Raw genomic sequence first — 21,400 nt, 5'->3', positions numbered from 1 at the left:
TGCAGTCCTCCATAGTCCAGCACTCGTTGCTGACGCTATCCTCCTCTGCCGAGCACAATCTTGTTTGCCGAGCATGATAGTCATCGAGATAGCAGATGGGAGTGGACTACTGAACAATAATACCAGACGTCCGAATGGTCGGTGTAGGATAACATGTGCAAAATGTGGCAGCTGACTCGCGATGCGGCACTTTCGAGGCTACACAGAAGCCCGAACATGACACTGTAAGTTTGGGTCCCGAAGGTGCGCCGATTCAGCCATGTGGTTTTGCTTTTTCACCATTGTTTCGAGCATGTCGATCTTGCGAAAACCGCACGGGCTACATGGTTCTGTGCGTATTGATGTCGTTGTCGGTTTCGGTTGGCCAGGGTATGTATTTGTTCCTTGCAGAACGACCAGCCCAAATGTCTGGAAAGGGAAGTGACAAACGCTACAGATCACTAACAGAGACTCCCAGGCTTTCGGTTACCGAGGGTGCCTTGCTCTAGCGCCACTCCCCTGAAATTCTGGTGGAGATGACAGCCTTTAGCAGTGCCGATCATGAGCCAAGTGGGCGTTTTGGAAGATGTTTCTTTTTCGTCAGTTGTGCCGAGCGTGCCGTGCTCAGGACCGATAATTATACCACCATAAGATTGAGCATTCCTGAAGGCTATTGCAGCTGTTTTCCTGGGGCTTCAGGGCATGTTATCTCTCATGCTGAGAGTCAGAGTTAGGATGTGCAAATGAGTTTTGGAGAAAAGGAAACAGATCAAACAGGTTGATGGTGCGTCCGCCTGCTTGCTGATTGAGTCCACTATCGTCGCGATGGATCACTAAGGACGGATACAGTACATGATGTGCGAACGATGGATGGGTTCTGGGGAACGGTGCAGTCAATCTTGGCACAATCTTTGCCCGAAGGTGTCGGCCAGTCTGAATGTGGAATAGCGGGTGAAGGCATGTCTCTTGGATCACAATCGATCGTCCATGCTCAATGAGTGGCACGTGGTATTGCGATGATCATGTACAGATACTCGTACGAGTAACTGAAGGGCCAACGAACCTCAGGTCTAGCCATTTATTCCTCCCTCCGCATCACTTTGGATTCCGAACATGCGGTAGAAGTCCCTCTCCAGTACTACATGAATGCTTCAGCTTCGCTGTCAGAAGGGACAGTGTGATGAGTCGACTGGCTGCTGAAGTGTACCAGTGCTTTGGAATCACTGATCTTGCGCTGTTTCTCTGTGAGGGCGTCCTCTATGCTTGCTGGGGCCTCCTCTTGCGCACTAGTCGGTGCCGGAACGCTGGCAACATGAGCCGCCGAGAATTGAGTGCGTGAGCGATTGTTTGGGCCAGCCATGTCTGTGTTTGAACGCTTTCGCTTGCTGCTGGGTATGATTTGCTTCCTTGTAGGCGGTAAATTCGAGTCTCGAGACGATGTGTGCTGTAGTGTATTGAGGTATGTGCCGAGTCGGCGATCTGCATCAGACTCTCCTTCAGACCGCTGGACACTTATGCTGATGGTAATAGCACCTGTGTCAAACATAGTCGCCTGTAGGGTGTCATGGTCATTATCCCACAATGCTGTATGATCGTGGGTAGACGCTATAAAGCCAACAGGTTGATATGGTGATGGGCAAGACTGCCTATACAGGAGAGAAACGCCTAGTCTGCGTCCATGCCTTGGTAACTGTGGAAGGTCTCTAATCGAACGAAGCAAAGAATTGATCCCCCTCTTGAAACTCTTCTGGAGGTTGTCGACGTTGAAGACCTCGTTCGTCTCAGCTAGCTTAACAGAAGGTGCAGCTCTGCCGGAAGCCTGGAAGACAAAGGTGTAGGTCTCGACGATAGAGTCCACCTGGCGTCGTTTACCAAGTATGAAGAGCTTCATGATGCTGAGGTGGTCCTGTTGCAAGCTGTCCATAATTCCAGAACTCTGACAACATTTAGTCCCGCGTACGATATGAGTGGTGAGTGAAACTCACCAGCATGTCAAGAACCTGGTCAGCGCATCTGTGCGATTCTCGCTGCATTACTTTGAACTCCTCAGACTCTCCATGATCTGGACCAAGGTCATATTCAGCAGAGCAAAAGCGGTCATGGACTTTGTTAGCGTCCTCAAGATACGGCAAAGATTCGGGTAGTATTAGTTGGGAGACGTTCCGGGCAAGGAAGCAGCTTGACTGCCAATTGATGAGGCGTCGAGTGTAGAGTATGCAGGCGATGGACGCATTCAGAAAGATCTGGACGAAGCCGAGGTTGAGCTGTTTGAGCACGTCTGCAGGCGGCAGTCGAAGTTGCACCTGCTCCATTGAAGATTCGCTGGGGAGAGGAGTTGATATCCAGGGCGAGAGTCTTCAAAATCTCATCTGGTAGACATTGCAAGGGAAGACTCTGATGTGGATCATCAAGACTTTTCGTTGTGTTGATTTCTCAGAATTTTGTGCGTTCAGGAGATGGAAGGAACGACCTGGTGCTGCTGCTCTTTCTACGGAGGTAGGATGCTCACGCTATTCACCTTTTGGCACCTTCCGAATAACAAAACCTTCCCAAATATCATGATCCATAGCAGGTGCATATTTTGCAGTCGCGAAGAGGTGCTCACAGTTTCTGTTGTTAGCACACAAAAGTCTGATCCGTGGTCAATCAAACCCGAGCCCGACAGATTCAAAGGAGCGATGTGCTCGGACAACTTCACTTGGACAAAGCGATTTATGTGTAACGCGAATCCCGACGAGGGGGTCAGGATGCCTTTTACATTAGGATATGTCGTAGATGCCAGATGGTAGACAATACCGGTATGTGGAAAGCATGCCTGCCCTTTATTTGTTACTCTTAGTTACTGCTGCACGTCGAAAGGTTTTCGTTTGCCAAGGTCAGTGTGCATGGTGCAGGCAAGTTCGTGGCGACGGTGTTAAGGCTGCGGTGCATGCCATTACCGAACAGATTGCGTATGTGCTGAACAATAGCTGCGGCCTGAAAGGAAGTGACGGTACTGCCGCCTTCTCCCATAACATGTAATTGCGACGTTTCCAAACTGGGCAGGCACATTAATCTAGAAGGAGAGTAATATATCACTCCGAGGGAGGTGTATGAATATATTGAAGTTGTCTCGGAATTATTTGCAGGTCAGCCGCTTGCATCACAGACCAAGAGTGGCAGGTTCAGGAAGTTGAAGTTGACGCCGGCGCTGTCCTTTGCCGCCGAGACCCCACTGCTGTCTCCCGAAATCATTCCTAACCACTCCTCGAGTGCCTTCCGAGCCCTTCTTCGACAAACGACAAACGGGCATTTGCTGCTAGACGCGTTCACCAGAGACGCACTTGCCGCTGCAAAGGCCTGCATATCACGCCAACCGATCGACCACTTCCTCGGCCGCTTGGCCATCCCTTTCGCGTCGACAGAAACAAAGAAAACTGTGCCCGTGTGATAAGCAGCAGAACAGGCGGATGACTGAGGAGGCAGAGCCAACGTCGTGAGGGAGTTTTGTAGAGACACTGGCACGAGGCAAGGATGGATGGCACACCTGACACGCCTTCTACTCGTCCGAAGAGCGCAGATCTGAAGAGAAAGAATGGCTCAAATCAGAGCACGAGGAGGAAGATGCTTCGCGAGCGAGTCCTCCCAGAGAGCACTTTGGGCCAGTTCTCATTTGGCCCTGCCACACAGACAACTGTCGTGACGACTACCACAACTACTACCACCAAGTTTCCTCCATTTGTTATGCCGAACCCTGAGCACGCCAATGACCTGGACCCCAGAATATATCCTCTCGCTGCGAGCCCAACCCCCGCTACCCTACAGAACATTGGTTTCTCGCTGGGAGGAAAAGCTGTCGTCTTCCGAGAAGCGACTGACACTATGGCAGAGCTCGACCAAATTGCAGAAGAGGAACGTCAGCTGGCAAGGAAGAATGGCACAATCCAGACGGTACAAAGATCTGGTTCTGTGCCGCCAATCAAGAAAGAGCATGTTGCCCCGTCCATCCGATCTCTGCAGGAGGCGAGCGAACGACCAGCTTCGCCAGAATCCATAGCCGAACTAGATTCTCAGGCCGAACAGGGGCCAGCAGCACGAACACGCCGCAGCGGCAAGCAAAGAGCTGTCCACCCACCTGCAAGGTCACATCCTCGTCTTCGCGCCGTTCGAAACTCAAATCCTGTAACGCCGGAAACCAGGACCGAACGTACCTCCAAGCAACGGCCACAAGCCGTTTCGGTAGAGGGGAGGGTCGCTCGTGATGTCCTTCCCACGCCAGCCATCGAGCACCAACAGGATGGCCCACGGAAAGCAGGATCCTCTCTAGCTATACAGCAAGGTGATGGCGACTTTCCGGTCGGCCAACACTCTGAACGAAGAGGCAGCCGCACCATATCCAGAGCCTCATACGATAGTGCGGTTCCGACCCCACCAATAGAACCGGACGATCTGAGCTTGCAAGAAAGACGCCTTAGTCCAAGAGCACTATCGTCCATACCGACTCGTCTACATGTGTCAGAGAGCCCTTCGATACAGGATGGAACACTTCCTAGTCCTAGTTTGTCTCCTGTTACCGCAGGTGCGAGCACTCAGCATAACGAGTATTTCGCCGATATTGACGACCGTTCAGATTTTGGTTCACAGTTCGGCCATCCACATGGGCCATGGAGCACGGGAGACAGTCACTACGAAGACTCCCCTTCCCATGGGGGATATGAATCACCAGCCATTACAGAAACAGCATTATCTGACGACGACTTATCTGACGTTGGACGCTCTCACGCGTCTTCCGTTCGTGACATTCCTCCTATGCTCAACTTCTTCGAAGCTCTGCCCGACGCTATGAAAAGCTATGTAATGCATCAACTGTTGCGAAGGTGTCCAAAGCAGACACTACAGGTGGTGGCAGATGTGGTCAATCCTGTGCTGAAGTGCGACTTTCTCACGCTGTTACCTCCCGAGTTGTCAATGAACATAGTCCGACATCTAGATGTACAATCGTTATGTCGTGCATCTCAAGTTTCGAAGAAGTGGAGGCAGATGCTGAATAGTGATGAAAGGGCTTGGAAAGAACTTTTCGACGCTGATGGATATTCTTTGCCGCAAGGTGAGCTGCAACAAGCTATTGTTCAAGGCTGGGGCTGGCAGGACCCCTTCGGACCCGATGCTCGAGAGGTAAACATGAGTCAAGCCCATTCCGTAAAAAGCGACAGCGAAATCGGCTCCCCAGGACCATCTACAAGTCGTAAGCCTGGTGCATCAACCTCATTGCGGCGATCAAAGAGAAAGGCTGCAACACAACTGACGAATCGAAGCAAGATGGCGAAACGACAAGCCACTTCCCGAGAAACTTCAGTGGATCTAAGCACAGGTGACTGGATGTCACAGCTCTCCACAGCTGAGGGACCCAACAATGCTGCCAATGCTGCTATTGTCGCTGTCCCCAACCCAGAGCTTCCAGTACCGACTCTGAAGGGACTTCATCTTTATAAATCACTCTATCGCCGCCATCATCTAATAAAACGGAACTGGATGTCAGAGGAGGCAAAACCACATCACCTCGCATTCAGAGCTCATGGAAGCCATGTGGTCACTTGCTTGCAATTCGATACAGACAAGATTCTCACTGGTAGCGACGACAGCAATATTAATGTATATGACACCAAAACCGGAAAACTTCGAAAATTGCTTAGAGGGCATGAGGGTGGGGTTTGGGCTTTGCAATACATTGGCAACACCTTGGTGTCCGGCTCCACTGATCGATCTGTCCGTATTTGGGATATCGATGCAGGGCGGGAGACACACGTCTTCCGAGGTCACACTAGCACTGTCCGATGCCTTCAAATACTACAACCCACGAAAATAGGAGAAGCAGCGGATGGTAAGGATATCATGATGCCAAAACAACCGATTATCATTACGGGCTCAAGGGATTCGACGCTCAGGATCTGGAAACTGCCGAAACCCTCAGACTCGAATCACATTCAAGTTGAGGCTGATGCGGAGGCTGAGGATAGTCCATACTACGTGCGCACTTTGACTGGCCATCAACACTCCGTTCGAGCCATCGCCGCTCACGCGGATACTCTTGTCAGCGGTAGCTACGATTGTTCCGTTAGGGTGTGGAAGATATCTACAGGTGAAACGGTGCATCGTCTACAAGGCCATACACAGAAAGTGTACAGTGTGGTTCTTGACCATGCTCGGAACCGATGCATAAGCGGATCGATGGACTATTTGGTCAAGATCTGGTCGCTTGAGACAGGATCCGCCCTTTATACCCTGGAGGGTCACTCATCGCTTGTCGGACTACTTGACCTCAACTGCGATCGACTCGTGTCAGCAGCTGCAGACTCGACCCTTCGAATTTGGGATCCGGAGAATGGGCAATGTAAATCGACATTGACAGCACACACGGGTGCAATCACGTGCTTCCAACATGACTCGCAGAAAGTCATTAGTGGGTCTGACCGGACGTTGAAGATGTGGGATATCAAGACAGGTTATTGCAAGAAAGACCTGCTTTCCGATCTCAGCGGTGTTTGGCAGGTTAAGTTCAATGACCGAAGGTGTGTTGCTGCGGTGCAGCGGGATAGTATGACGTTCATTGAGGTGGGCCTTTCTGACAGACTTTTGTTAAACAAAAACTAACGCGTATCAGGTACTGGATTTTGGTGCTGCCAGAGACGGTATCGCTGAGAAAGATCGAGGCCGAAGGATTGTTGTTGACGAGTTCGGCGGGGTGATAGAGAATGACGATGAAGATGGAGGAGCAATCGTCTAGACAGCATATCTCCTCGACACGCCTTTGCCCGATTTTGGGCAATAGTCTACGCCTTCATCTACCAAGACACGAAGAAATGAGCTTATGCAGCATCAACTAAACGACATCAACGAGCAAGTACGAATCGCATTGGCATAGCGGAGGAGTCTTGGTCGAAATTTCGGCCGTCAAAATTATGTTGCAGGTGTCGAGTTCACACGAATACGAAATAAGACGGAATCATGGCCGAAGTAGGATCTTGGGACTATGCCACAGAGCAGCAGGAATATTTTATGTCTTTCATGTCAGATATTTTACGAGCTTAACATAGATACCATGCATGAAGCTTTTCTTGATTTGCAAGGTCGTCGTCACAATTATCGAGGCTTGGTCCTTTACCTGCGTTCTTAGTAAAGGAGGGCGGTATATCATGCTACAGCCATGAACTCTGCTCGATAACACTCTTCCATTTTCACAGTTAGACATGCCTGGACCAGCATTCGCGCCACCTCACACCTCGCCTCGATCACGGCTGCCACTCTGCTTACTCATGTTATTTGTACTCCGGACCGGCAGCTCGACGCATGGGTAGTACACCTCAAAACTCCGCTATAACAGTCCCAACACCCCTCTCCCTCCCCAATCTCACCACCTCCCTGCCAACCACAAGATCCATCAACCCCAACCCAACACCCTTATAAATCACATTCCCCCTCGTCAACCACTCAACCAGCCCCTTTTCCCCCTCCCCCTTCTTCTCCTCCTCCAAACTCCTCCTAACCATAATCAACTCCCCAATCTCAACCAACTGCTCCCCCGTCAACCCCGCCGACACCACCTCCCCCGCCCCCCTCAAACACCCATCCAGACTATCAACTACTATCACGCCCTCCTGCCTCGCATGTCGATGGTGATGCCGCTTATGGTTCCCGTCTTTCACAGCGGCCTGTATGATCTGCGGATGTAACTCTATCATATGTGGCATGTATGACCCGACTGCCGCTATATACCTCCCCTTCCGACGGCCCTCGTGACTGGTTAGATACTCGGCTGGGAAGAGAGGCGTTGTAGACGGTGTACAGCAGAAAACTACATCTGCCTTTCGCACCTCCTCCTTCAGTAGACGGTCATACTCGACAAACTCGGGGGATAGAGCGCTGAACTTTACGTGCGACCAGCTTGGGTCACCGCCGTGACTGGGGAGGAATTGTTTCATGAGTGCTATCGCGTTGTCGAAGGAGCGGTTGATGATGTTTATGTGGTGGATTTCGGGGGCGCGGAGGAGCAGAGAGAGGAGGATGGTGTAGAATGCGATTCTGCCGGCGCCGAAGATCGTGAGGGTGTGGACTGTTTGGCGGCGGCGGAGGAGGAGGGTCGAGGCGAGGGAGGTGGTGAAGGCGGGGAGTTCGGTGGCGGGGAGGATGCCGAGGGGGGTGCCGTGGCTGTCCATTATGTTGATTATGCCTTTTGGGGGTGTGGTTTGGGTTGTGGGGGTTGAGGGTGGTTGGGAGGAGGCGCTAGAGATGGAGGAGCGGGTGGTGGTACTGTTAGTATCTCCCGTTGACGTCGATGTTGAAGTCGTAGACGCGGGCGTCAGTTGTAGAGCATCGATCCCTGTTGATGCTGAGCTGACGGATCCGGATGACTTCTTGCTCGTGACGCTCTCACCAGCGCTGGCACTGCTCGGTGGCTCCGTCGACACTGGGGTCTGCATCGTGACCACCTTCACGCCGATAGCATCGCCAGCTGAAGAAGGGATGAACAGGGACGTCACATCCTTCTTCTTGAGCACTGTGCGTTCGGGCTGAAAGCTCGCGCAGCATGATGCGTTTGTGTCGCCTGTGGAGTACCCGTGGAGGGCATCGCCTAGGGTTTTCTGAAGGTCGATTACATCGTCGTAGGTGAGGTTTTGCAGGATCTCCTTGACATCGCTGTCTGTGAGGACGGAAAGGGGCATGGTGGAGGATCGACCTTGTGGCTACTACGCCACCAGCTTGACTCTTAAGCGCTCAGCTGGTTGTTGGTGACCTTGTTGGTGTCAGTCTTGGGATAGTTTATGTTGACATTGCCTTGTGGTTCGTGCCGTGAGTGGTTTTGCCGGGCTCTGTGCAAGGTGGTCTGCAAGTATCCGAAGGCAAATTCTCTGGAGATAGTGACGCTGTTGATGTTTCCTTGCCGTCGGCATGCTGTCAGCCCCTCCAGACCAAGTACTCCTCGATCACCTCATGCTTGCCGATATTGCGCTAAATCGAAGCATTACACCAATCACAATTCAGTGACCACATGCAGCAAGACTATTACTAAGCACGCTGCAGCGTAGTCCTCGATTACCTGGAACGGGAACGTACATAGATCGGTGTTGACCGTGACGGTTGTCCTGCAAACGTGAAAAGTTTCATTCATCGTACGGTCGTCGGACGGGGCTGAGGGACGACTCAATGTCTCTAGGCCGTCGTTAAGGTTGCAGCAGAACAGATGAACCATACAAGCCACTTGATAAATGGTATCGAGCTTCTTCGGTGAATCTTCTTTGCATGTACCATGCACTATAGCCAAGCACATCCCACCAAATGCAACGTAAATCGAGTTCTGCCACCTGCGTGCTGTGTATCTCGAGGCCCTCATACCTGAGATTTCGCATATCCAAACACCATGCATGCCCAGCAACCAAATCCAATCAATTATATGCAAGGCGCCTCCCAAGTATCGCGATCAATCTTCATGACAGCACTTTGCTTATGTGGAAACGCAACTTCACCCTGCTTGTAAAATCCCGCGTCCTTCAAGTATTGGATAAATCTGCACGCAGTTAGCAACCCACTTCTCGTCATAAAATGGGAGCTCGACTCACTTCGTGTTATCAACCCTCGGCTCCAAAACCACAACATCAGTCCTACTATCCGCCAACCATGCCCAATGCACAAAACTCGTAAGCCAAACCTTAACCCTATGCGGGCCTCTGAACTCCTCCTCACCGACCAGGACGTGTAGACCTCTAGTCCAATTTCCCACATTACCCCCAAGGACCTGTCCAAATTTGTCTTCTTTGACCCAGTACACCTCCATGTAGCCGAAAGGTCGGCCATCCCAGCATGCAAATACTGGGAAGGAGTGGCGCAAAGAAAGCGCGTTGGCAAGAAAGCTGCTGGTTTGAGAGACCGGACCAGCTTCGCCCCATGCGGCGTTGACGCGCGGATTGTTCATCCACTTATTCAACAATTCTGTATCCGAGAGGCGCTCGCTGAAATTGGCGAGGGTTGGTAACGTCGCGACAGATATTGAGTTGATTCCACTGGTAGCACCGGCAACGTTGTGATTATGGTTCGGCGCTGTTCCTGGGCCACCTGGACCGAAGTACGGGACTGGCTTTTGAGAAAGTGTAGGGACACGGAAGGAGAGCCAGGAGTCGAGAGAGGGAATGTACCGAGAATAGAATGTTTCGCCTTGGCGAGGTGGTTTCGGGCGGATGGGATGGCGGATACTATTTGAGAAGGTGTACTGCGTTGGTGGTGCCGGGTAATAAGTCGGCAGATGGGAGCCAGATGTAAAAGGGCCGCCTGGGGAGGCTACACCGGGGTTGAGGTTGAAATCGGGAATGGCGGAAGCAGACGACAACTCGGAATTCAAGTTTGGTCGTGGAGAGCCGCGCGATGCACCTGCGCCCCCTTTTTGATCTCTTTCGGGACTTCCTGGGCGTGAGGGAAATGGTGATTGTGAGGGGAGCGGACTATGCTGAACGGGCGCCAGCGTGAAAAGAAAGAGGCGCGGGTCGATCTGCCAGAATGCGCGGCGCGAGACGAAACAGTCGGTCCAGCCTTCTGAGCTGCGTGGGTCGGTCTCTGTGCCTACAGTCGAGTCTTCGGTCATTATTAGACCCATACGCTCGAGCTTGGGGAGGATGTTTCGAGACTTGAAAATCCCCTCCTTGCGGATTTTGATGCGCCAGTCACCCTTTGGACGGGCGCACTCTGGGGTCTGTGAGGAGGCAGCTGTGGTGAGCTGTGGAGAGGGCGGGTCCTTGTGGAAGTACCAGCATAGAGTTGCCCACAGCATCATGGCGACATGGCGGGAAGGCGATGCTGGGGTCTTGAAGTCGCTGCTGGAGGGGACGGAGACAGAGGATATGAAGAGGGAGTCGCTCTGTAGTGTTGGCCGGGTGAAACGATGAGATATGGTGACTTTGTGGTCTTTTGGTTCTGGTGGTTCTTCTCCTCTTCCTATGTATATCTTGCTCCTTCTCCTTATGCGCTCGTCATCTTCATCGAGTTCATCTTCGGTTGTGAGGTTCACCGTCCAGCCGGGCGGCATGGCTGAATGGTGTATGTCCATATCGTTGCTCTTGAAGGTGTACCCACCGAATATGGGCGTGACTGCATAGGTTTGGCCATTGGGAAGATGAACTGTCTGGGCCGGCATCTTTGGCTTGGAACTGAAGCTACCATTGCACAGCAGTTCAGACGTTGTTGCAGCTCGATGATATGGTCTAGGGTCAGGACGATGCTGGGGAAATGCAGCCTGTATTAGCTAGAACTTAACAAGGCAATGCTGAAGCAAACACATCTTGGTGGTACAACAAGTGGCATGTCCGAGAGTGTTCGGGGTTGTTGACGGGTCGGGACATGGCTTGCATATGTGAAGGTACACGGTCGGGAAATGACGTACTGGTAGAAAGGACATGTATCGGGTGTGGTCAGCACAAGATCCTTCGAATTTGGACGACTCGGTTGTCAGGTCTCAAAGCAATAACAGGCCCGTATTATGATGCGCAGTAGAGATCGTCCTGCTGTTTGGAACAGGGTTGTGAGGCCCCGGAAACACACTCTGAGTACCTGTGAGGAGTGTGGGGGATCTTGACGCTGGCGAATAAAGACACTCCAAAATCTGAAGAATAATCCGCGATAAGATAAGACCCTGTGCTTAGGTAAGGAACGCGTCGAGATCTTTGCTGGTCAGGCCACAGAAGGAGTATGAGTATGTTTGGTGGTGAGCTGTGTCGCACACGAAAGAAATGAGAATGAGTACCTCCTGACAATAATGGCAAAAGAAAAATTCATCGTCACATTGTCCTGATTCCACATGGTTTCTGGACTCACGCCACGAGTTGCTATCGATATCAACATCGACTGACCATGTTTGGGCATGGCTGGCTTTGGATATGGCTCATGCCGTGTGAACATGGAACATTTCACAACGGTTTCCACAAACCCAGCATGACGATGGGATGGCAAAGATGATTTTGCCTGTTCCTGACGGCCAGCATGTGTCAAGGAGGAAGCAAAGAGGACCTTCGGCATCTCCTTTGCAGAAGAGCCGCAGACCAAGCATTTTTTGGGTAGTTCCTGACCTTCTAGCGTGCTTCTAGAATATTGAATGGCTCCTGTTGAGATGTAGCCATTTTCTGTTCAACGTTTTATCCTTGACAGATCTATCTATCTCTACTCTTGTCTTAGACATGCTTCGAAGGAGCTGCGCTTCTCAGCTAACAGTCCCGTGTGCAATCCGTTCCGCTCGATAGCCTAACCTTCTGGCCTCGTGGGGAGGCATGATCGATCTTGACAGATAACCTATCTAGCTCGCTGACACCAGTCAACATTTCTTCTGACGCCATGCAAATGTCTCGAGCTGTCGAACCGTTGCTTCTCATTGCGCAGTGCTCATCATCGTCATCAGATCCTCATGGATCACATCGCTCGTTCGTTCTTCCTCACGCCTTGATATTTTCAAAGCTGAACGTTGGTTTTCCTGGCTCAGCTGTGTATGCCACACCAGGAAGATCCTTCACATCCGCACTCGCCTTCACAACGTCAATATCCTGGCATCCGGTCACCTTCTTCACGCCCTTCAACATCTCCTGTAATGTTGCAGCCTCATCAAACGGGATCTCTCGCTCATTGAGTGCCGCCTTGTCACCAGACAGAACCTTCTTTCTCAGCTCTTGCACGAACGGCATGACTTTCTTCATCTCCTTCCCTGCTGTTTTGGCTACGGTCTGATTGATAGCCTTGTCGTCATTTATCGTTGCCTTTTCCAGGGCATCTTTCAGAAGATCGACATACTTGTCCTGCCATTCGGGGAAAGAATCGGCGTAAAATATGGTGAGTATCTTTGGTTCACGCGGGTTGAAGGCCGCGGCTTTGCCTTTCGCCATCTTGCGCCCGGCTTGAGCTTCGGCAGAGGTGATATTGCTCGATGTAGATTTGATGTATTCTCTTTGAGCTGTGAGGCCTTTGTTCGCTTCTGGTACGACTGGCCACAGTGCATTCTGGATTGTTGTGGTCTTCCCGAGGACTTCGAGGTACATGTATTCCGCCCAGTGAGGTGCGATCGTGCTAATGATCAGAGCCTGGAGCTCAACATATCTCAGAATGAGAGGTCGTGACATGGGAACACCGGTGCTGAGGCAGGACTCTCTGTAAAAGTCTCGGGCCGATTGGAAGTCGTAAAGGGAGGATTTGAGGGCAAGTTTGTAGTCTGTAGCGGCGTAGTGCTGGAACGATTCGTGGACAAGCAGGTTCATCTCATCTTCAAAGAGAGTGTCCCACAGAACCTTTGAATCATTCTCGGTTCGCAAAGACTTGTCGGCGACTGTTTGCTCTATCCATTCTTTCAGAATGTAGATTCGCATGATCGCAGCGTTCGCGCCCTTTTCTTCAAAGTTTGCGTCTTCCATGCCATCGCCTGCATCGGCCAAAGCTATTCTGGTTGCGTCTGCACCGAACTTAGCAACTGCTTGTGTAATGGTCAGGAAGTTGCCGGTCGATTTCGACATCTTGTCGCCGTTGAGCAGGAGATGACCATTCGACCGCACTGACTTTGGCCAGTACTCTCGAGGAAACAAGGCAGTGTGAATATAAAGGAAGAAGGTGAGGTGGTTTGGTATCAGATCCTTGCCTGACGATCGTAAGTCTAACGGATACCAGTATTCAAAGGATTTTCGCAGAGTCTTAAGGTCTTTCTCTGGTATACCCGACTTCTTCGACACTGCTTCAAGGTCACTGGTTCTCGTAAAGACGTAGTCCCAGACTTCATCGACCATTTGGTCAGGCTTGATTCCTAAAGGACCTGCCTCTTTGCCGAATTTCTCAGTATGCAGGAGATGCGCTATTGTGTAGTAAGACATGTAGATTGTGCTGTCGCTGAGAGATTCGACCAAGAACTTTGGATCCCAAGGTAGCTTCGAACCCAAACCATACGTTCGAGCGCAAGCCCATTGATTGAGCCATTCCAAGTTTGCAACGAACTGGTTCTCTGTTTCTGGACCATATGTGTAGAGTCCATCGCTTGCCTTGACATAGTTGATCACTATATCCCGCCATTCTTTGTCATTCTCTCCGTAGTTGAGGAACCACTGTGGGATGTAGGCAACAACGCACTCGTCAGCACTTCGACTTATGACCTCGCCTGAAGGATCGGCGAAAGCAAAGCCGTCGCCAGACTGGAGAATTTGCTGTCTGACCTTCTCCTTCGCATCTTGCACTTTCTGGCCAGCAAATTCACCCACAAGCATGGTGCCATTGTAGAACCCTTCTTTGTAAGCAAGATCTTTAGCTTCGGCAAGCTGCTTGTCGTCTTTTGGTGAGTTGATTTTCATCTTCTCAACCAAATGTTGAGCAGAAAGCTTGCCGTAAGCCGGCGTCTCGAGGACAGGTATTATCTCGAGCTCTGCCCATTCTTTCTGAATCTTGTAGTATTCGGCTTTCTTGGCCAGTTCTCGGATGGTGGCGAAGTCGTCAGGGCTGTCAGAAGGCACACATGTGACCACACCGGTACCCTTACTAGCCAGGACTGTGTCCATGGGCAGGATTCGGACGCCTTGCTCGTGAAGCGAAAGTGGCGCATTGATCAGAGTGCCAACGAAGGCAGAGCCTGGTAGCTCAACAACAGCTTCTAGCTCTTTCTGGTCTTTTGGAAAGTTGTCGAGGTCAAAGAATTTGCCTTGGAAGGCCATATTCCAGGCAGCTCGTTTTGTGCAGACGAAGTATTCCTTGTCCGAAACCTTGAAGATGCCGTACTTGATAGCTGGACCAACGAAACAGCACGTCTGCCCGTACATAGTCTCTGGCCTCAGAGTGGCTGGCACGAAGTAGACACTAGCATCTGCTGGGATCTTGCCCTCTACCGCAGCTGCAGCTTCGGACGACCACTCCTTGACCTTCAGTTTCAGCGCAGTATATTCTGTAGGGCCAACACCTTCGCCTTTGGCTCTGTCGTGATCCATACATGGCTGACCATCTTTAGGACTGTAGATTGTGTACCTCTTGCCATACAGGATCTTGTTCACCTCCTTCAGACGATTCATCTGCCAGCGTACAAAAGCATCGTAGTAGGGGTTTGCATCGGTTGTAACAAATTGTCTGCGCCAGTCCATACGTGCGCCAAGGTTGATCAGGTCCTGCTTCCATATCGGCGGGAAGTACTCGGTCCAGTAGTAGGGATCTGAGAACTTGTGAATCTCTTCTTTTGGAATGCCCATGGCCAGCATAGATTGAAATTGGTAATTCGTCTTTATATTTTTGGCTGTAGCCTTGCTTTTGCTACTTGAGAACTTTGTGATATCTGCATTTTTGTTGATTCCCTGCACAGGCGCAGGAGTGGGTGTGCCATTTGCCTGTTCTTGCGATGCCTCATATTCCTCAAAACGCTCGAAATTCTGTCCGAACTTGTTGATGTCTCCAATCAATTTGTCTGCCGCTGCCTTGATTGGCATGCCAGTGCAGTGGAAACCTAGAGGGAACAGTGTACGCTTGCCAGTAAGTCGCTGGAAGCCGATGGTGAACTCGACTTTCGACACGGTGAATAAGTGACCAGCATGACCAGAGCCATTCATGTAAGGATAGGCAAAGGTACCGAAGTACTTTGGGTACTTTTCGCGCAATTCAGTGGGTGACAGGTCGTCTTCTGGGAAGTCTGACTCGAAGATATGGTCGTCCTGCCATTTCTGCTGGTATTTCTTCTCGATTGCGATGAGGACATCTCGGTTGTGCGTATTCTCAAGCTGAAGCGCCATCTTGACGCCTCAATGTACGCAACTAGAGTAACAAACAATTTCGAGAAACACGAATTCACAAAAATGCGGCATGCGGGCATGACTCCCATGCCCACAGTATTCGTCGCTTATCGATAACAGTTTCCGGTGCGCGTCTGGACAAAGGAAATGGCCCCTGGGCCGTAGCCGCTACTCGAGCATTGGGGTCCTCTTAGGCCTCCAGAGCCCCAAATCTATGCCTAATTTATCGTTTAGGGGCTACACTCTAGACTAAAGAGGCTCGTAGTGGTCGCTCTGGGCGATCAATGGCAAGATACCTGGTATATACTCACATGCTCAAAACTGATAACAGTATGCGGCAAAGAGAGAGCAGGATAACTTGAATGAGCGAAAGGTCATCTTGTTGTTTGTCTGAAACAGCACGTTCATTAACGAGGTATTACAAGAGTGACCGGCATCAGCATCGCGTGTACACGTCGAGGACGTTAACAGCTATCCAAGATATCATCCTCTGGCATGTATCGGAGGAGTGTAGTAGTGCGTCAGTGGACAGTCGAGTCTGATGCAATAATCTACGTCCAGCATCAGAGCAGTACGGCATCATGTCTGTCGATATGCGTCGCGAATAGGTTGTTAGTAATGATCAGAGGAGAGAAGAAGAATTGGGGGTTTGTGGGTGCTGTTAGGGCATCACTGCAGTCCAAAAGAAAAGTTCGCGAAGACACGTTGGAGCGCAACGTACCCCTAACACTGTTGAAGCATGCCCGCATTGTAGGCGCTGTACACCTATAATAACCGTCGCATCCACAGCGTAGCCGCATTCCGTCTCACACATAGGATGCTGACCGCCACAAAAGAATCCTTCACTTCATCCTCGACTCGACCCAATTCATGTCTGCGCTATCTTCGTCATCGGCAATCATGGTTGTCGTGGCACCCAGTCCCCAAAGGTCTTGCACAAGGCAAAAGCAATTATGGACCGGCTCTCTCGCTCCGGCCCCCCCACAAGGAGGGTGAATGTTTGTTTTGTGGTGATGCAGCTTGGTAGTGATGCAGCAGTGTAGTGTTGACCGGCTCTCTCCTTCCGGCTCCCCACAAGGAGGGACTGGTTTGTTTTGTGATGATGCAGCTTTGGTAGTGATGCAGCGTTGTGATGGTGTACAGCTGTAGCGATGTACTTTTGTAGTGTTGCAGTGCTGCAGTGTTGCAGTTTTGTGGTGGTGTGGTGTTGTGATGATGAATGATAGTTTTGTGATGATGTTTTGGTTGTAGCATGCCCCTGCTGATGGTAGTGACTTGTAGACACGAGGCAGAGGCGAGGCCATGCACCCAGGGTTTTACCGCTGACCCAGAACGACGGTTGACTTGCAACCTGGTGCATGACCTTGTTGTTTTGTGGTATTGTATTGTAGATTTGTTTGGTGGTGGCATTGCTTGTGTGCAGATGTGCCATTTGTTTGTGAAGTGATTGTATTTGTGTTTGTGTATGTAGTGGTAGTAGTAGCATTCCTCCCTTCGTGGATTGAGAAGGTTGTGTTAAGGAAGAGGCGTTGAATTTGTTTGTGGCAACAACACTGTCAGAGGCACCAGCAGGGTTTTCTCGTGGTGAACCCAGAACCGGCAATGGTTTGAAGCTAACCAAGAACTAATCAGGCATTCCAACGGCAACCTTAAGACTGGGTGCATGACAGTGTGTTGTTGTTTGGTTTGTGTGTGGTCGTCGATGACATGATTGTTGGTCGTCGATGACATGATTTTTGGTTGTCAATGACAGGAGTTTTAGTTGTCAATGACAATATTGTTGCTTGGCTTGTGTTTAGTTGCCAATGTTGGGCATGTAGTATTGACCCATGAGATGTAGCTGGCGTGGATGTTGCCATTGTGTTTTGGTGTGCAGGCATAAGAGTGGCCTTGCTTGTGCGGACAAGTATGTTGTCGCTGTTTGGCTTTCAGACGAAGGCATTGGAGTGGCCTTTTTGAGTTGTTCAGTTCAGAGTTCAGAGTTCAGAGTTCATAGGCATTTGAGTGGCCTTGTTTGTGAGCTTTCCGGGCAGAGTTCAGAGTTCGTAGGCTTGTAGTGGCCTTGTTTGCGAGCTTTCAGAGCAGAGTTTGCAGGCGTTTGAGTGGCCTTTGTGTTTGAGAAGCAGAGTTTGAGTCTTGGTCGTTGTCCCCCAAGCCGATATCCCATGATTGATTTGCTTGAGCTCGCTAGAGATGTTCCGTAGAATTTCCATCAGCACCATTCCTGTAACCCACCCGGCCCCCGAAGTTCTTGCACAAGGCAAAAAAAATCGTGAGCCGGGTCCCAAACCCGGCCCCCCACATGTGAGGAGAGGAGAGAGGAAACATAGGTGATTAGGAAGTGAGAGAAGAGTGAGAGGAAATCTAGGGAGAGGAGAGAGTCTCTAGGTGCTCGGATGGCTCATAGGCCAGGGATGAACGGGGCTGGGCCCGGCTGCTTTCGGTGTCCCTCACTGTCGAGGGAGCAGTCTGTAAACTTGGCCGAATCGAAAGAAACGGCGCTCTTTGCACTCCTTTGAGAGGAGGCAGGGGACCGGACCGAGGGGGTTGCAGCTCTGCTTGGCTGCGACCAAAGGGAGGAGCGAACGCTGTCGTCCGCGAAGCGAATTCTCTTGGCCCTTTTATGGGCACGCACTGCCTTTTCGTAGCAGTGCCGGCAGTCTTGGGGGCACACCGGCTCCTAAACAGGGACCTCCTTGACCTCGGGCTCGGGCTCCGGCCGGCTTGCTCGGCAGAACAGCGGGCGAACAGCGGAGACGAAAACCGAGAAACAACCCATCTTGACGTGAGTTGATAGTGAGGATGAAGTGAGGTGTGGAAGTAAAGTATCTCTGAATGCTCTGTGAAAGTAAAGTGAACTCAATCTGAACTGCTTGTGAACTGTCTGAAAGTAATGAAGAAGAAAGTGAGAAGTGAGAGGGATGTTCACGCCTAGTTATACCTTAGTTCTGCTGGGAAAACGTACCTCAGATCATTCTCTCAAGCTCCATCTCCATAACATCTCGTACAATGGCCCACCCATACTAGCAAAAAAGTGCGGGTGTTGTGGGCCGCAACACAGCTGAGCCTCTGTCGATCACAGCGATCGACAGTTCGTGCCGAAACTCCACTTCTTAATGCAGGCAAGCCGTTATCACGTAAACTCAGCCCTATACAAGCCGGGGCAAGTCTCAAGTACTAGCGTACCCGCAAAACCAGAGCTGTCCGCCATTGCTTGTGCAGAGAGTCGCTCAGGTAGATGTCGTGTCCACATGCGCATAAGAGCTATGCTGCATACAGTTCTGTTTTCCGCAACATGCACATGTTATCCCCTCAAAATGCACATGCTATTCCCACATGATGCACATGCGCATGCGGACAGCTGCGATTGCTGGTGGAATGCCTCAGGTAGAGGCCACTGCAATGTTCGCATCGTCAGAGGTGTAAGCTGGAGTAATTCTGCCGTGTGCAGTGCGTCGTCGCATCGTTCGGATTTGTCTGTTAAGCCCGAATTCGCAGTTTGATAGCTGTCGCAACAAGCACATGTCCAGCAGAGGGCAATGTGGAAGATGCTGGTCGGCATCGCGCGAGGTGGGACCCTGCCGATCACGCTTGCCAGTAGATCGATCGTTGATCACCGGTCATCACGGCAAACTCCAGGACGGAGCACGTTCTGTCCTTACTCATCATAGTTTGTCGCATGTGGCCAAGAATGATCAGTGAGAGGAGTGGCAGCCAACACATCGTTAGGTATCATATCGTTGTAGAATTTACCTGAGGCAGGCGAATTCAGAGATAGAAGTGAGACAAGTTAAACGTCCGTGTAAGAGAAGTCGAAGCTTCATACAAGGAAAGTCGAAGGTGCGTGTAAGAGAAGTTAAAGGTTCGCGTAAGAGAAGTCGAAGGACGGTGTGAGAGAAGTCGAAGATTAGTATAAGCCAAGTCGAAGGACGGTGTAAGGGAACTTAAATATCAGTGTGAGAGGGATCATAGGTTAGTATGAGAGACGTCGAAGGATGCTCTCAGTAAAGCGTATATCCAACGGCATCGTGATGTAGTTAGTGGCAGGTCTCTTTCTGTGCAACAGGTTGCTCTCGAGACTTTGAATTCAGTCAATGGGGAACTCAATCCAATGGCACGGTGGCCAGCTTGAAAGCAGGTCTCGTTTCGTGCTCTGGGGTGTTCCCGAGACTCCAAAATTCAGTTTTTGGGCGACTTCGATCCAATGGCATGGTGGCCTGGGTATTGCTTGAGGTGGTTAAGACCCGTCAGAGTTGTGGCAAGCCAACACAAGTAGGCGAACGGCCACAAGGCTATGCTTTCGTGCTGTGACGTTTTCTACTAGCAACAGGGTCCAGTCAAGCAAGTACGATATACATGCTTGCAAGTGCTAGTCCAATTCGTCACAGCTCTTGTTACGAACCATATTGATTTTGTGTAAACCGAGAAAGATGCTTTCAATACTTAAGAAGCACCGAAGCTGATATGAATTGCAACATCAGAACACACTTTCTGTAGAGTTAAATAACAACCTCTACTGGGCTGCCTCGTGGTCTTTTCTTGGTTGACTTTTCTTCCACATGGCTGCCATGCACATCGCCATACCTAATGCTGAAGGCTCAACACGGCAATGGGTCAATGCAAACAATGGTAGCAGCTGCACAATAGCTCCACTAAACTGCAGGCCGAAATAATTTCTTCTTTTCTCACTCTTCCGCATAGTGATGACGCAGCAGAGTATCGTTGCCTCTGGTAATCACGACAGCCATGCCCGCCTCCTTTCGGCTCTTCTCCTTGCTTCGGCAATGCTTGCTGGATCCCGAGCGGCCCAGGTAAACCACATCATGGGTAATATGAATGCTGTAGAGAAAGCGGCCATGCGCAGACCGTGAGTCGACATTGGTACAGGGGATGTGGCCCAGACACGAGGATTCATTTTGGCGATCAGGTAGACTTGGGAGTTTTGTCTGGCAGAGGTTGAGATGACTGGGACACAGTTGCTGAATTGTGATAGGTGCTTCGTCAATAGCTGGTCGAAGATTGTGTTGTGAGATCTCTATGTGACTGACTCTGCCGCTGGAACATCGCTGCTGGTGCTGGAAGTGTCCTTTTGTACCTCATTGAAGTATGCCGCATATGTGGTGTGAAATTTGCAAGTTGTGCCATAGTCACACCACCAATGCTCGGCTACCTGTGATGTCGCGTTGAGATGAGTGAGAAAATCATACATCTTGTCTAGGATACGTAGGGATGAAGATCTCGGAGGCAGAAAAAGCCTGGTCGACAGTGATGGCGTGTCGAAGCATTGAATTCCGGCGACTTCCGAGAGAGCGCTATGAACTCGTGGCATGATCTGCTCCCACAGCCCGTGACCGGGGCTAAGACACGAGAATGTACTGTAGATAGCCGATATGGCTAACAAGGAAGAGAGCTGGCCTTGAGTGAGCCCAAGTCAGCTGATTGTTTGTCATGAGACGCGTTGCTGGCGACATTGTGTATATGGTGCAGCAATTCTATGTCCTGTGGGACAACGTGATCGTGTTACGTGCCCGCAAGCTGGTCGAAAATTGGACATTCGTTGAGAACCTAGTCATGGCTACTCGATCTAGAGGTCGCAGCGAATATCATTGTCAATAATGACCACCACTCTATCGAAGAATTGGACACAATCTTTTACGCATTCAGCGATGACG

At 50.8% G+C, this 21,400-nt stretch overlaps 5 protein-coding genes across 5 annotated transcripts; 1 reads left to right on the top strand and 4 right to left on the bottom strand.

The window, feature by feature from the left end:
- Positions 1-1,117: 1,117 nt before the first annotated feature.
- On the bottom strand, positions 1,118-1,870 carry PMZ80_003844 (uncharacterized protein; the record flags this gene model as incomplete). Its single annotated transcript, XM_064872272.1, has 1 exon — positions 1,118-1,870. One exon carries the CDS (start codon positions 1,868-1,870, stop codon positions 1,118-1,120), a length of 753 nt encoding a protein of 250 aa, XP_064732652.1.
- Positions 1,871-3,492: 1,622 nt separating this feature from the next.
- Positions 3,493-6,742, top strand: CDC4 (SCF ubiquitin ligase complex subunit cdc4; the record flags this gene model as incomplete). Its single annotated transcript, XM_064872271.1, has 2 exons — positions 3,493-6,570; positions 6,620-6,742. 2 exons carry the CDS (start codon positions 3,493-3,495, stop codon positions 6,740-6,742), a joined length of 3,201 nt encoding a protein of 1,066 aa, XP_064732651.1.
- A 577-nt stretch (positions 6,743-7,319) lies between these two features.
- Positions 7,320-8,678, bottom strand: PMZ80_003842 (uncharacterized protein; the record flags this gene model as incomplete). The annotated part of the gene is made up of 1 exon (XM_064872270.1): positions 7,320-8,678. The coding sequence occupies one exon, from the start codon at positions 8,676-8,678 to the stop codon at positions 7,320-7,322; it is 1,359 nt and encodes a 452-aa protein (XP_064732650.1).
- Positions 8,679-9,402: 724 nt separating this feature from the next.
- PMZ80_003841 (uncharacterized protein) lies at positions 9,403-11,137 on the bottom strand (the record flags this gene model as incomplete). The annotated part of the gene is made up of 2 exons (XM_064872269.1): positions 9,403-9,520; positions 9,573-11,137. The coding sequence occupies 2 exons, from the start codon at positions 11,135-11,137 to the stop codon at positions 9,403-9,405; spliced, it is 1,683 nt and encodes a 560-aa protein (XP_064732649.1).
- A 1,288-nt stretch (positions 11,138-12,425) lies between these two features.
- CDC60_1 (cytosolic leucyl tRNA synthetase) lies at positions 12,426-15,728 on the bottom strand (the record flags this gene model as incomplete). The annotated part of the gene is made up of 1 exon (XM_064872268.1): positions 12,426-15,728. The coding sequence occupies one exon, from the start codon at positions 15,726-15,728 to the stop codon at positions 12,426-12,428; it is 3,303 nt and encodes a 1,100-aa protein (XP_064732648.1).
- Between the last annotated feature and the right edge of the window lie 5,672 nt (positions 15,729-21,400).

The sequence above is a fragment of the Knufia obscura genome (genome assembly GCF_036327395.1).
Source record: "Knufia obscura strain CCFEE 5817 isolate CBS 148926 chromosome Unknown scaffold_3, whole genome shotgun sequence".
In the NCBI taxonomy this organism is placed as follows: domain Eukaryota; kingdom Fungi; phylum Ascomycota; class Eurotiomycetes; order Chaetothyriales; family Trichomeriaceae; genus Knufia; species Knufia obscura.
The sequence above is the reverse complement of the archived record's forward strand: the minus strand, read 5'-3'. Positions and strand labels throughout refer to the sequence as shown.